We start from the raw sequence: 13,118 nt of genomic DNA on the forward strand, positions 1-13,118 counted from the left end.
TTTGTCAGTTAAAAAGTGTCTGCCAGGTTTCGGCACAGCGAGATAGACCACAGAAGATTCTTACCCCCTTTGCTTCACGGCATCTGAACCTTGTGGTAGCGTTTTATTCGCTGTGAAGGTGTCACGCCCTGGCCATAGAGAGGCTTTAATTCTCTATTTGTGGTAGGCCACGGTGTGACTAGGATGGGCATTCTAGTTTCTTTACTTCTATGTTTTCTATTTCTTTGTGTTTGGCTGGGTGTGGTTCTTAATCAGAGACAGCTGTCTATCGTTGTCTCTGATTGGGAATCATACTTAGGCAGCCTTTTTTCCTTTTGCATTTGTGGGTAGTTGACTTTGTTAGTGGCATGATTGCCCAGTTAAGCTTCACGTCGTTTCCTTGTTTTGTTGGCGACATTCATTTCAAATAAAAATAAATGTACGCTCATCACACTGCGCTTTGGTCCAGTCATTTCCAGGAAGACGGTCGTGACAGATGGGGTGTACCAATTTCAATAGGATATGCATTGTAATAATCGGTTAATACCTTGAGTGCCCCGTGGTCTGCAGCTGAGCCGGGGTCTACCCCAGTGATGTAGATACCCAAGCCATACTCCGCCCCTCCTCTGATCATCAGGCCCAGAGAGAGACCATCGTCCAGGTTCAGGTTTACCTTTAGGGACAGACAGAGGGGGAAGTCACCAGACAGGAAGTGACAGTGGTAAGTGATATGATGTGCTTCCCAAATGGCACCAAATTATTTGAAGAACGCAACATACAGAATGTCAAAGCACCTTTCTTTACAAATTACTGTTTATATCAAAGTTGCAGAGGTAACATCAACCAATCCCTCCAACACATGAGGCTTGATGCCCAGAGGGAGGAGTCCCAAATTAAACATCTGACTCTCCATTGGCAGAGATTCATTCCCCCTGGCTCCGCCTCAAGATAAGCAACAGATCATCACACCTTGTATGGGGGCCTGGGGTCTGGGCTGAGGTATGGTACTAACAGGGGCTTCGTACCAAACAACATCCCATTCCCTACAGAGTATACTACTTTTGACCAGGGATAAAGGCCCAGGTCAAGAGTAGTGCACTTTAGTATATAGAGAATAGGATGCCATTTAAGACGCAGATGGGGTCTCAGGCCCACATTGAGAGAGACTATATCACTGTCAATTTAATGACCTATAAACATCTCAGGCCCTCTGAATCTCACCCAAATACAGGGTAAAATAACCGGTTAGAAATTCTCTGCATGATGAAGTTAGCCCCGTAACCCCCTACTGTTCCCACAGTTTATTTAGTGATTAAGTTAGCCCCGTAACCCTCTACTGTTCCCACAGTTTATTTAGTGATTAAGTAAGCCCCGTAACCCTCTACTGTTCCCACAGTTTATTTAGTGATTAAGTTAGCCCCGTAACCCTCTACTGTTCCCACAGTTTATTTAGTGATTAAGTAAGCCCCGTAACCCTCTACTGTTCCCACAGTTTATTTAGTGATTAAGTTAGCCCCGTAACCCTCTACTGTTCCAACAGTTTATTTAGTGATTAAGTTAGCCCCGTAACCCTCTACTGTTCCCACAGTTTATTTAGTGATTAATTTAGCCTCATACACCTCTACTGTTCCCACAGTTTATTTAGTGATTAAGTTAGCCCCGTAACCCTCTACTGTTCCCACAGTTTGTTTAGTGATTAAGTTAGCCTCATACACCTCTACTGTTCCCACAGTTTATTTAGTGATTAAGTTAGCCCCGTAACCCTCTACTGTTCCCACAGTTTATTTAGTGATTAAGTTAGCCCCGTAACCCTCTACTGTTCCCACAGTTTATTTAGTGATTAAGTTAGCCCCGCAACCCTCTACTGTTCCCACAGTTTATTTTGTGATTAAGTTAGCCCCGTAACCCTCTACTGTTCCAACAGTTTATTTAGTGAAAGTAAATATTTTTTTAAGATCCTTGGGCTGTGTTTGGTCATCCTCGTAGTTTACTTTTAATTCTGCAGTGCTGTGTAAAGCTGTGTACGGTACTGCCTGCCTGGTCTGTGGTGCTGACGATGCAGTCTCACATCAATAGATGAGAGGGGTACTGGACAGAGCAGAGGAGTGCACAGGGCAGGGATGGTCTGCGTCCCAAATGGAACCTTATTCACTACATAGATCACTACCAGGGCCCATAGGGTTCTGTTCAAAAGTAGTGCACTACATAGGGAATAGGGTGCCATTTTAATGCAACGTGGGTATATGGAGAGCTCAGTGAGACTCCACATTGATTTTTGCCCCCCTTCTCCTCCTCCTTCTCCTCCTCCTTCTGCTCCTCCTTCTCATGTTCACCCCCTCCATTAGTTGTTTGTTGTCAAACATGAGTGGCCATTTGACCCATATGTCAGCCATATTGAAACAACTGATAGAAAATATATTTTAGATTCTCAGAGGTATTCAATCCACTCACTGTCTTCTCCTGTGTGTGTCCTGTACATCTCTGGCTGTGTTGTGGTCCCAGGGTGCTTTGCTGCTCCAGGTCGGCGGGAGGGGACACACTGCGGCCATGAGGATCCACCCAGGCATAAATGTTGTTGCTGACATACCCCCCGGGGATCCGGCCCACTGAACAAACTGACATGGCCAGCTTCTTACAGCCTTTCAGGACCTGCAAGGAGGACAGTGGAAGGGATTCAATTCAGTTCAGTTAGAAACACTTTAATCATCGCAAAGGGCAATTGAATTTGGGCATGTGAGAGTCAGCAACAACAACATGACAGTATACCTCAGACACATGGTACCACACATGACATGTAGTACAGCAGCGTGGGAGGAAGATGACAGGGGTGTTGTTTGTAATACAGCAGCGTGGGAGGAAGATGACAGGGGTGTTGTTTGTAATACAGCAGCGTGGGAGGAAGATGACAGGGGTGTTGTTTGTAATACAGCAGCATGGGTGGAGGATGATAATGGTGTTGTTTGTAATACAGCAGCGTGGGAGGAGGATGATCAGGGTGTTGTTTGTAATACAGCAGCATGGGAGGAAGATGACAGGGGTGTTGTTTGTAATACAGCAGCGTGGGAGGAAGATGACAGGGGTGTTGTTTGTAATACAGCAGCGTGGGAGGAAGATGACAGGGGTGTTGTTTGTAATACAGCAGCATGGGAGGAAGATGACAGGGGTGTTGTTTGTAATACAGCAGCATGGGAGGAAGATGACAGGGGTGTTGTTTGTAATACAGCAGCATGGGAGGAAGATGACAGGGGTGTTGTTTGTAATACAGCAGCGTGGGAGGAAGATGACAGGGGTGTTGTTTGTAATACAGCAGCAGCAGGCGATGGGTTGTTTGTAATACAGCAGCGTGGGATGAAGATGAGGGGTGTTGTTTGTAATACAGCAGTGTGGGAGGAAGATGACAGGGGTGTTGTTTGTAATACAGAAGCATGGGAGGAAGATGACAGGGGTGTTGTTTGTAATACAGAAGCATGGGAGGATGATGACAGGGGGGTGTTGTTTGTAGTACAGCAGCGTGGGAGGAAGATGACTGGGGTGTTGTTTATAATACAGCAGCATGGGAGGGTGATGTAATACAGCAGCATGGGAGGGATGTTGTTTGTAATACAGCAGCATGGGAGGAAGATGACATGGGGTGTTGTTTGTAATACAGCAGCGTGGGAGGAAGATGACAGGGGTGTTGTTGTTTGTTAGTACAGCAGCGTGGGAGGAAGATGACTGGGGTGTTGTTTATAATACAGCAGCATGGGAGGATGATGACAGGGGTGTTGTTTGTAATACAGCAGCGTGGGAGGAAGATGACAGGGGGTGTTGTTTGTAATACAGCAGCGTGGGAGGAAGATGACAGGGGTGTTGTTTGTAATACAGCAGCATGGGAGGAAGAAGACAGGGGTGTTGTTTGTAATACAGCAGCGTGGGAGGAACATGACAGGGGTGTTGTTGTTTGTAGTACAGCAGCGTGGGAGGAAGATGACTGGGGTGTTGTTTGTAATACAGCAGCATGGGAGGAAGATGACAGGGGTGTTGTTTGTAATACAGCAGCGTGGGAGGAAGATGACAGGGGTGTTGTTTGTAATACAGCAGCGTGGGAGGAAGATGACAGGGGTGTTGTTTGTAATACAGCAGCATGGGAGGAGGATGACAGGGGTGTTGTTTGTAGGACAGCAGCGTGGGAGGAGGATGACAGGGTGTTGTTTGTAATACAGCAGCGTGGGAGGAAGATGACAGGGGTGTTGTTTGTAATACAGCAGCGTGGGAGGAAGATGACAGGGGTGTTGTTTGTAATACAGCAGCGTGGGGGAGGAAGATGACAGGGGTGTTGTTTGTAGGACAGCACAGCAGCGTGGGAGGAAGATGACAGGGGTGTTGTTTGTGATACAGCAGCGTGGGAGGATGATGACAGGGGTGTTTTTGTAATAGATGACAGCGTGGGAGGAGGATGATAAGGGTGTTGTTTGTAATACAGCAGCGTGGGAGGAAGATGACAGGGGTGTTGTTTGTAATACAGCAGCGTGGGAGGAAGATGACAGGGGGTGTTGTTTGTTGTACAGCAGCGTGGGAGGAAGATGACTTGGATGTTGTTTGTAATACAGCAGCATGGGAGGAAGATGACAGGGCTGTTGTTTGTAATACAGCAGCGTGGGAGGAAGATAACAGGGGTGTTGTTTGTAATACAGCAGCGTGGGAGGAAGATGACAGGGTGTTGTTTGTAATACAGCAGCATGGGAGGAAGATGACTGGGGTGTTGTTTGTAATACAGCAGCGTGGGAGGAAGATGACAGGGGTGTTGTTTGTAATACAGCAGCATGGGAGGAAGATGACAAGGGTGTTGTTTGTAATACAGCAGCGTGGGAGGAAGATGACAGGGGTGTTGTTTGTAATACAGCAACGTGGGAGGAAGATGACAGGGTGTTGTTTGTTTGTAATACAGCAGCGTGGGAGGATGATGACAGGGGTGTTGTTTGTAATACAGCAGCGAAGATGACAGGGGTGGAGGAAGATGACAGGGGTGTTGTTTGTAATACAGCAGCGTGGGAGGATGATAGGGGTGTTGTTTGTAATACAGCAGCGTGGGAGGAGGATGATGAAGGGGTGTTGTTTGTAATACAGCAGCGTGAGGAGATGACAGGGGTGGATGATAAGGGTGTTGTTTGTAATACAGCAGCGTGGGAGGAAGATGACAGGGGTGTTGTTTGTAATACAGCAGCGTGGGAGGAGGATGACTGGGGGTTGTTGTTTGTAGTACAGCAGCGTGGGAGGAAGATGACTTGGATGTTGTTTGTAATACAGCAGCGTGGGAGGAAGATGACAGGGTGTTGGGAGGAAGATGACAGGGGTGTTGTTTGTAATACAGCAGCGTGGGAGGAAGATGACAGGGGTGTTGTTTGTAATACAGCAGCGTTTGGGAGGAAGATGACAGGGGTGTTGTTTGTAATACAGCAGCGTGGGAGGAGGATGATAAGGGTGTTGTTTGTAATACAGCAGCGTGGGAGGAAGATGACAGGGGTGTTGTTTGTAATACAGCAGCGTGGGAGGAAGATGACAGGGGTGTTGTTTGTAATACAGCAGCGTGGGAGGAAGATGACAGGGGTGTTGTTTGTAATACAGCAGCGTGGGAGGAAGATGAGGAGCGTGGGAGGAAGATGAAGGGGTGTTGTTTGTAATACAGCAGCGTGGGAGGAAGATGACAGGGGTGTTGTTTGTAATACAGCAGCGTGGGAGGAAGATGACAGGGGTGTTGTTTGTAGTACAGCAGCGTGGGAGGAAGATGACTTGAGGGTGTTGTTTGTAATACAGCAGCAGGGGGTGGGAGGAGGATGACAGGGATGTTGTTTGTAATACAGCAGCGTGGGAGGAGGATGACAGGGATGTTGTTTGTAATACAGCAGCGTGGGAGGAAGATGACAGGGTGTTGTTTGTTTGTAAGGGTGTTGTTTGTAACAGCAGCGTGGGAGGAGGATGACAGGGGTGTTGTTTGTAATACAGCAGCGTGGGAGGAAGATGACAGGGGTGTTGTTTGTAATACAGCAGCGTGGGAGGAGGATGACAGGGGTGTTGTTTGTAATACAGCAGCGTGGGAGGAAGATGACAGGGGTGTTGTTTGTAATACAGCAGCGTGGGAGGCAGATGACAGGGGTGTTGTTTGTAGGACAGCAGCGTGGGAGGAGGATGATAAGGGTGTTGTTTGTAATACAGCAGCGTTGGAGGAAGATGACAGGGGTGTTGTTTGTAATACAGCAGCGTGGGAGGAGGATGACAGGGGTGTTGTTGTTTGTAATACAGCAGCGTGGGGGAGGAGGGGTGTTGGATGACGTGGGAGGAAGATGACAGGGTGTTGTTTGTAATACAGCAGCGTGGGAGCAGGATGATAAGGGGTGTTGTTTGTAATACAGCAGCGTGGGAGGAAGATGATAGGGTGTTGTTTGTAATACAGCAGCGTGGGAGGAAGATGACAGGGGTGTTGTTTGTAATACAGCAGCGTGGGAGATGAAGATGAGGAAGATGATGTTGTTTGTAATACAGCAGCATGGGAGGAAGATGACAGGGGTGTTGTTTGTAATACAGCAGCGTGGGAGGAGGATGACAGGGTGTTGTTTTAGATGCACTATTGTAAAGTGGCTGTTCCACTGGATGTCATAAGGTGAAGGGGTGTTGTTTGTAATGCAGCACGTGGGAGGAAGATGACAATTTGTAAGTCAGCTCTGGATAAGATGCGTCTGCTAAATGACTTAAATGTCAAATGTAAATGTGTTGTTTGTAGGACAGCAGCGTGGGAGGAGGATGACAGGGGTGTTGTTTGTAATACAGCAGCGTGGGAGGAAGATGACAGGGGTGTTGTTTGTAATACAGCAGCGTGGGAGGAAGATGACAGGGGTGTTGTTTGTAATACAGCAGCGTGGGAGGAAGATGACAGGGGTGTTGTTTGTAATACAGCAGCGTGGGAGGAAGATGACAGGGGTGTTGTTTGTAATACAGCAGCATGGGAGGAAGATGACAGGGGTGTTGTTTGTAATACAGCAGCGTGGGAGGAGGATGATAAGGGTGTTGTTTGTAATACAGCAGCGTGGGAGGAGGATGATAAGGGTGTTGTTTGTAATACAGCAGCGTGGGAGGAAGATGACAGGGGTGTTGTTTGAAGATGACAATACAGCAGCGTGGGGGAGGAGGTGTTGATACAGACAGGGGTGTTGTTTTGTAATACAGCAGCGTGGGAGGAAGATGACAGGGGTGTTGTTTGTAATACAGCAGCATGGGAGGATGATTACAGGGGTGTTGTTTGTAATACAGCAGCGTGGGAGGAAGATGACAGGGGTGTTGTTTGTAATACAGCAGCGTGGGAGGAAGATGACAGGGGTGTTGTTTGTAATACAGCAGCATGGGAGCAGGATGATAAGGGGTGTTGTTTGTAATACAGCAGCATGGGAGGATGATTACAGGGGTGTTGTTTGTAATACAGCAGCGTGGGAGGAAGATGACAGGGGTGTTGTTTGTAGTACAGCAGCGTGGGAGGAAGATGACAGGGGTGTTGTTTGTAATACAGCAGCGTGGGAGGAAGATGACAGGGGTGTTGTTTGTAATACAGCAGCATGGGAGGAAGATGACAGCAGGGTGTTGTTTTGTAATACAGCAGCGTGGGAGGAGGATGATAAGGGTGTTGTTTGTAATACAGCAGCGTGGGAGGAGGATGATAAGGGGTGTTGTTTGTAATACAGCAGCGTGGGAGGAGGATGACAGGGGTGTTGTTTGTAATACAGCAGCGTGGGAGGAGGATGACAGGGGTGTTGTTTGTAATACAGCAGCGTGGGAGGAAGATGACAGGGGTGTTGTTTGTAATACAGCAGCGTGGGAGGAAGATGACAGGGGTGTTGTTTGTAATACAGCAGCATGGGAGGAAGATGACAGGGGTGTTGTTTGTAATACAGCAGCGTGGGAGGAAGATGACAGGGGTGTTGTTTGTAATACAGCAGCGTGGGAGGAAGATGACAGGGGTGTTGTTTGTAATACAGCAGCGTGGGAGGAGGATGATAAGGGTGTTGTTTGTAATACAGCAGCATGGGAGGAAGATGACAGGGGTGTTGTTTGTAATACAGCAGCGTGGGAGGAAGATGACAGGGGTGTTGTTTGTAGGACAGCAGCGTGGGAGGAAGATGACAGGGGTGTTGTTTGTAATACAGCAGCATGGGAGGAGGATGACAGGGGTGTTGTTTGTAGGACAGCAGCGTGGGAGGATGATGACAGGGGTGTTGTTTGTAATACAGCAGTGTGGGAGGAAGATGACAGGGGTGTTGTTTGTAATACAGCAGCGTGGGAGGAAGATGACAGGGGTGTTGTTTGTAATACAGCAGCGTGGGAGGATGATTACAGGGGTGTTGTTTGTAATACAGCAGCGTGGGAGGAAGATGACAGGGGTGTTGTTTGTAATACAGCAGCGTGGGAGGAAGATGACAGGGGTGGGTGTTGTTTGTAATACAGCAGCATGGGAGCAGGATGATAAGGGGTGTTGTTTGTAATACAGCAGCATGGGAGGATGATTACAGGGGTGTTGTTTGTAATACAGCAGCGTGGGATGGGAGGAAGATGACAGGGGGGTGTTGTTTGTAGTACAGCAGCGTGGGAGGAAGATGACAGGGGTGTTGTTTGTAATACAGCAGCATGGGAGGAAGATGACAGGGGTGTTGTTTGTAATACAGCAGCATGGGAGGAAGATGACAGGGGTACACAGAAGCGGGGGAAGATGAGTGTTTAAGAAGCGTGGGAGGAGGATGATAAGGGGTGTTGTTTGTAATACAGCAGCGTGGGGGAGGATGATAAGGGGTGTTGTTTGTAATACAGCAGCGTGGGGGAGGATGATAAGGGGTGTTGTTTGTAATACAGCAGCGTGGGAGGAGGATGACAGGGTGTTGTTTGTAATACAGCAGCGTGGGAGGAAGATGACAGGGTGTTGTTTGTAATACAGCAGCGTGGGATAGGGGTGTTGTTTGAAGATGAGATGGGGTGTTGTTTGTAATACAGCAGCATGGGAGGATGATTACAGGGGTGTTGTTTGTAATACAGAAGCGTGGGAGGAAGATGACAGGGGTGTTGTTTGTAATACAGCAGCGTGGGAGGAAGATGACAGGGGTGTTGTTTGTAATACAGCAGCGTGGGAGGAGGATGATAAGGGGTGTTGTTTGTAATACAGAAGCATGGGAGGAAGATGACAGGGGTGTTGTTTGTAATACAGCAGCATGGGAGGAAGATGACAGGGGTGTTGTTTGTAATACAGCAGCGTGGGAGGAAGATGACAGGGGTGTTGTTTGTAATACAGCAGCATGGGAGGAAGATGACAGGGGTGTTGTTTGTAATACAGCAGCGTGGGAGGAAGATGACAGGGGTGTTGTTTGTAATACAGCAGCGTGGGAGGAAGATGACAGGGGTGTTGTTTGTAATACAGCAGCGTGGGAGGAAGATGACAGGGGTGTTGTTTGTAGTACAGCAGCGTGGGAGGAAGATGACAGGGTGTTGTTTGTAATACAGCAGCGTGGGAGGAGGATGATAAGGGGTGTTGTTTGTAATACAGCAGCGTGGGAGGAAGATGACAGGGGTGTTGTTTGTAATACAGCAGCGTGGGAGGAAGATGACAGGGGTGTTGTTTGTAATACAGCAGCGTGGGAGGAGGATGACAGGGGTGTTGTTTGTAATACAGCAGCGTGGGAGGAAGATGACAGGGGTGTTGTTTGTAGTACAGCAGCGTGGGAGGAGGATGATAGGGGTGTTGTTTGTAATACAGCAGCGTGGGAGGAAGATGACAGGGGTGTTGTTTGTAATACAGCAGCGTGGGAGGAGGATGATAAGGGGTGTTGTTTGTAATACAGAAGCATGGGAGGAAGATGACAGGGGTGTTGTTTGTAATACAGCAGCATGGGAGGAAGATGACAGGGGTGTTGTTTGTAATACAGCAGCGTGGGAGGAAGATGACAGGGGTGTTGTTTGTAATACAGCAGCGTGGGAGGAAGATGACAGGGGTGTTGTTTGTAATACAGCAGCATGGGAGGAAGGGTGTTGATGACAGGGTGTTGTTTGTAATACAGCAGCATGGGAGGAAGATGACAGGGGTGTTGTTTTGTAATACATCAGCGTGGGAGGAAGATGACAGGGGTGTTGTTTGTAATACAGCAGCGTGGGAGGAAGATGACAGGGGTGTTGTTTGTAATACAGCAGCGTGGGAGGGGAGGAGGATGATAAGGGGTGTTGTTTGTAATACAGAAGCATGGGAGGAAGATGACAGGGGTGTTGTTTGTAATACAGCAGCATGGGAGGAGAAGATGACAGGGGTGTTGTTTGTAGTACAGCAGCGTGGGAGGAAGATGACAGGGGTGTTGTTTGTAATACAGCAGCGTGGGGGAAGATGACAGGGGTGTTGTTTGTAATACAGCAGCATGGGAGGAAGATGACAGGGGTGTTGTTTGTAATACAGCAGCATGGGAGGAAGATGACAGGGTGTTGTTTGTAGTACAGCAGCGTGGGAGGAAGATGACAGGGGTGTTGTTTGTAATACAGCAGCGTGGGAGGAAGATGACAGGGGTGTTGTTTGTAATACAGCAGCATGGGAGGAAGATGACAGGGGTGTTGTTTGTAATACAGCAGCGTGGGAGGAAGATGACAGGGGTGTTGTTTGTAATACAGCAGCGTGGGAGGAAGATGACAGGGGTGTTGTTTGTAATACAGAAGCATGGGAGGAAGATGACAGGGGTGTTGTTTGTAATACAGCAGCATGGGAGGAAGATGACAGGGGTGTTGTTTGTAATACAGCAGCGTGGGAGGAAGATGACAGGGGTGTTGTTTGTAATACAGCAGCATGGGAGGCAGATGACAGGGGTGTTGTTTGTAATACAGCAGCGTGGGAGGAAGATGACAGGGGTGTTGTTTGTAATACAGCAGCGTGGGTGGAGGATGATAAGGGGTGTTGTTTGCTATATAACAGCTAACACTGAAGCTAGCACACACCAGTGTTTTCTCCATATTCATTTAGCAGCGGCGGGCTGGTAAATCGTTTTCAACTTAAACGACTAAAACCAGACATAAAATATGTAGAAAAGATAATGGAGCTATATATTTTTTAAATAAGATCATCTTTGAGAACTAACAACCACATAAATAAAAACTAGAGTCTGGGTGGATCTAACATTCCAATAATGTCATGTCATAGGGGGCCCCATTGATTTTGTTGTAATGTTTGAGTCACTCAGATAGCATGAGAACATGGCATAAGACATGGCAGAATGTGTAGAATTGCAGCAAATATGCTTGAAAACATTTTGTATTTGCAACCTCTAAAAGGTTTTGGTCAGAGACCACATCATTAGCCACGCCCACTGCCACCGCTGATGAAAAGACACAGACAAAGACAAAGACACAGACAAAGACACAGACACAGACACAGACACAGACACAGACACAGACACAGACACAGACACAGACACAGACACAGACACAGACACAGACACAGACACAGACACAGACACAGACACAGACACAGACACAGACACAGACACAGACACAGACACAGACACAGACACAGACACAGACACAGACACAGACACAGACACAGACACAGACAAAGACACAGACACAGACACAGACACAGACACAGACACAGACACAGACACAGACACAGACACAGACACAGACACAGACACAGACACAGACACAGACAAAGACACAGACACAGACACAGACACAGACACAGACACAGACACAGACACAGACACAGACACAGACACAGACACAGACACAGACACAGACACAGACACACAGACACAGACACAGACACAGACACAGACACACACAGACACACACACACATTCCACTCTGTATCACAGCCGGATATACCCCCTCACATCGACCTTGTTATTTCTATCTGATTTTGTAAGTAGAGGGTTCACCATACTTGATGATATAGACACATCCTCTCAGAATGAACCATCGTCATACAGTCTTCATTGTGTTCAGGAAACAGTGAAGGTCATTACGGACATCTAGCAGCAGCATCTAACATCATGCTGCTTCTTTATGAGCTACAGAATTAGAGTGGCTGAGGCCACAGCTCTCTGCTCTCTGTGGATGAGGCCACAGCTCTCTGCTCTCTGTGGATGAGGCCACAGCTCTCTGCTCTCTGTGGATGAGGCCACAGCTCTCTGCTCTCTGTGGATGAGACCACAGCTCTCTGTGGACGAGGCCACAGCGCTCTGCTCTCTGTGGATGAGGCCACAGCTCTCTGCTCTCTGTGGTAGAGGCCACAGCTCTCTTCTCTCTGTTGGTGAGACCACAGCTCTCTGCTCTCTGTGGATGAGGCCACAGCTCTCTGCTCTCTGTGGTAGAGGCCACAGCTCTCTTCTCTCTGTTGGTGAGACCACAGCTCTCTGCTCTCTGTGGATGAGGCCACAGCTCTCTGCTCTCTGTGGATGAGGCCACAGCTCTCTGCTCTCTGTGGACGAGGCCACAGCTCTCTGCTCTCTGTGGATGAGACCACAGCTCTCTGCTCTCTGTGGATGAGGCCACAGCTCTCTGCTCTCTGTGGATGAGGCCACAGCTCTCTGCTCTCTGTGGACGAGGCCACAGCTCTCTGTGATGAGGCCACAGCTCTCTGCTCTCTGTGGTTGAGTCCAAGGCACTCTGCTCTCTGTGGTTGAGGCCTCTGCTCTCTGTGGACGAGGCCACAGCTCTCTGCTCTCTGTGGCTGAGGCCACAGCTCTCTGCTCTCTGTGGATGAGTCTATAGCTCTCTGCTTTCTGTGGTTGAGGCCACAGCTCTCTCAGTGGCTGTCCTCTGACTCATCTGCACAGACATAGACACACACAAGGCCAGACACACACACAGGGCCACACATACAGGGCCAAACACACACACAGGGCCAAACACACACAAGGCCAAACACAGACATATACACACACACACAGTCAAATGTATGCTCACACACACGCAGACACACACTGTAATGTGTCTCTAAACAACACTGAGGGGGCAGGGACATCATGTGGTGAGAAGGATCTCACTGGAAGAACCAAGCTGTCCCTATCTACAGGATGGCTGTCTGATCAGAGAGAGAGAGAGAGACTTACTTTGGCAATGTAAACATGCCAATAAAGCCCTTATATTGAATT

At 48.3% G+C, this 13,118-nt stretch overlaps 1 protein-coding gene across 1 annotated transcript in view; it reads right to left on the reverse strand.

Annotated features, from left to right (window-relative positions):
• Positions 1-13,118, reverse strand: part of LOC118374210 (whirlin-like) — a 110,706-nt gene that overhangs the window by 46,560 nt on the left and 51,028 nt on the right. The window contains exons 2-3 of the mRNA XM_052479945.1: positions 2,431-2,628; positions 527-652 (exon numbers count right to left, since the gene is read on the reverse strand). Coding sequence (XP_052335905.1) covers positions 527-652; positions 2,431-2,628 — 324 coding nt within the window. The remainder of the gene's footprint in view (positions 1-526; positions 653-2,430; positions 2,629-13,118) is intronic.

Source organism: Oncorhynchus keta, chromosome 25 (assembly GCF_023373465.1).
Source record: "Oncorhynchus keta strain PuntledgeMale-10-30-2019 chromosome 25, Oket_V2, whole genome shotgun sequence".
NCBI lineage: Eukaryota > Metazoa > Chordata > Actinopteri > Salmoniformes > Salmonidae > Oncorhynchus > Oncorhynchus keta.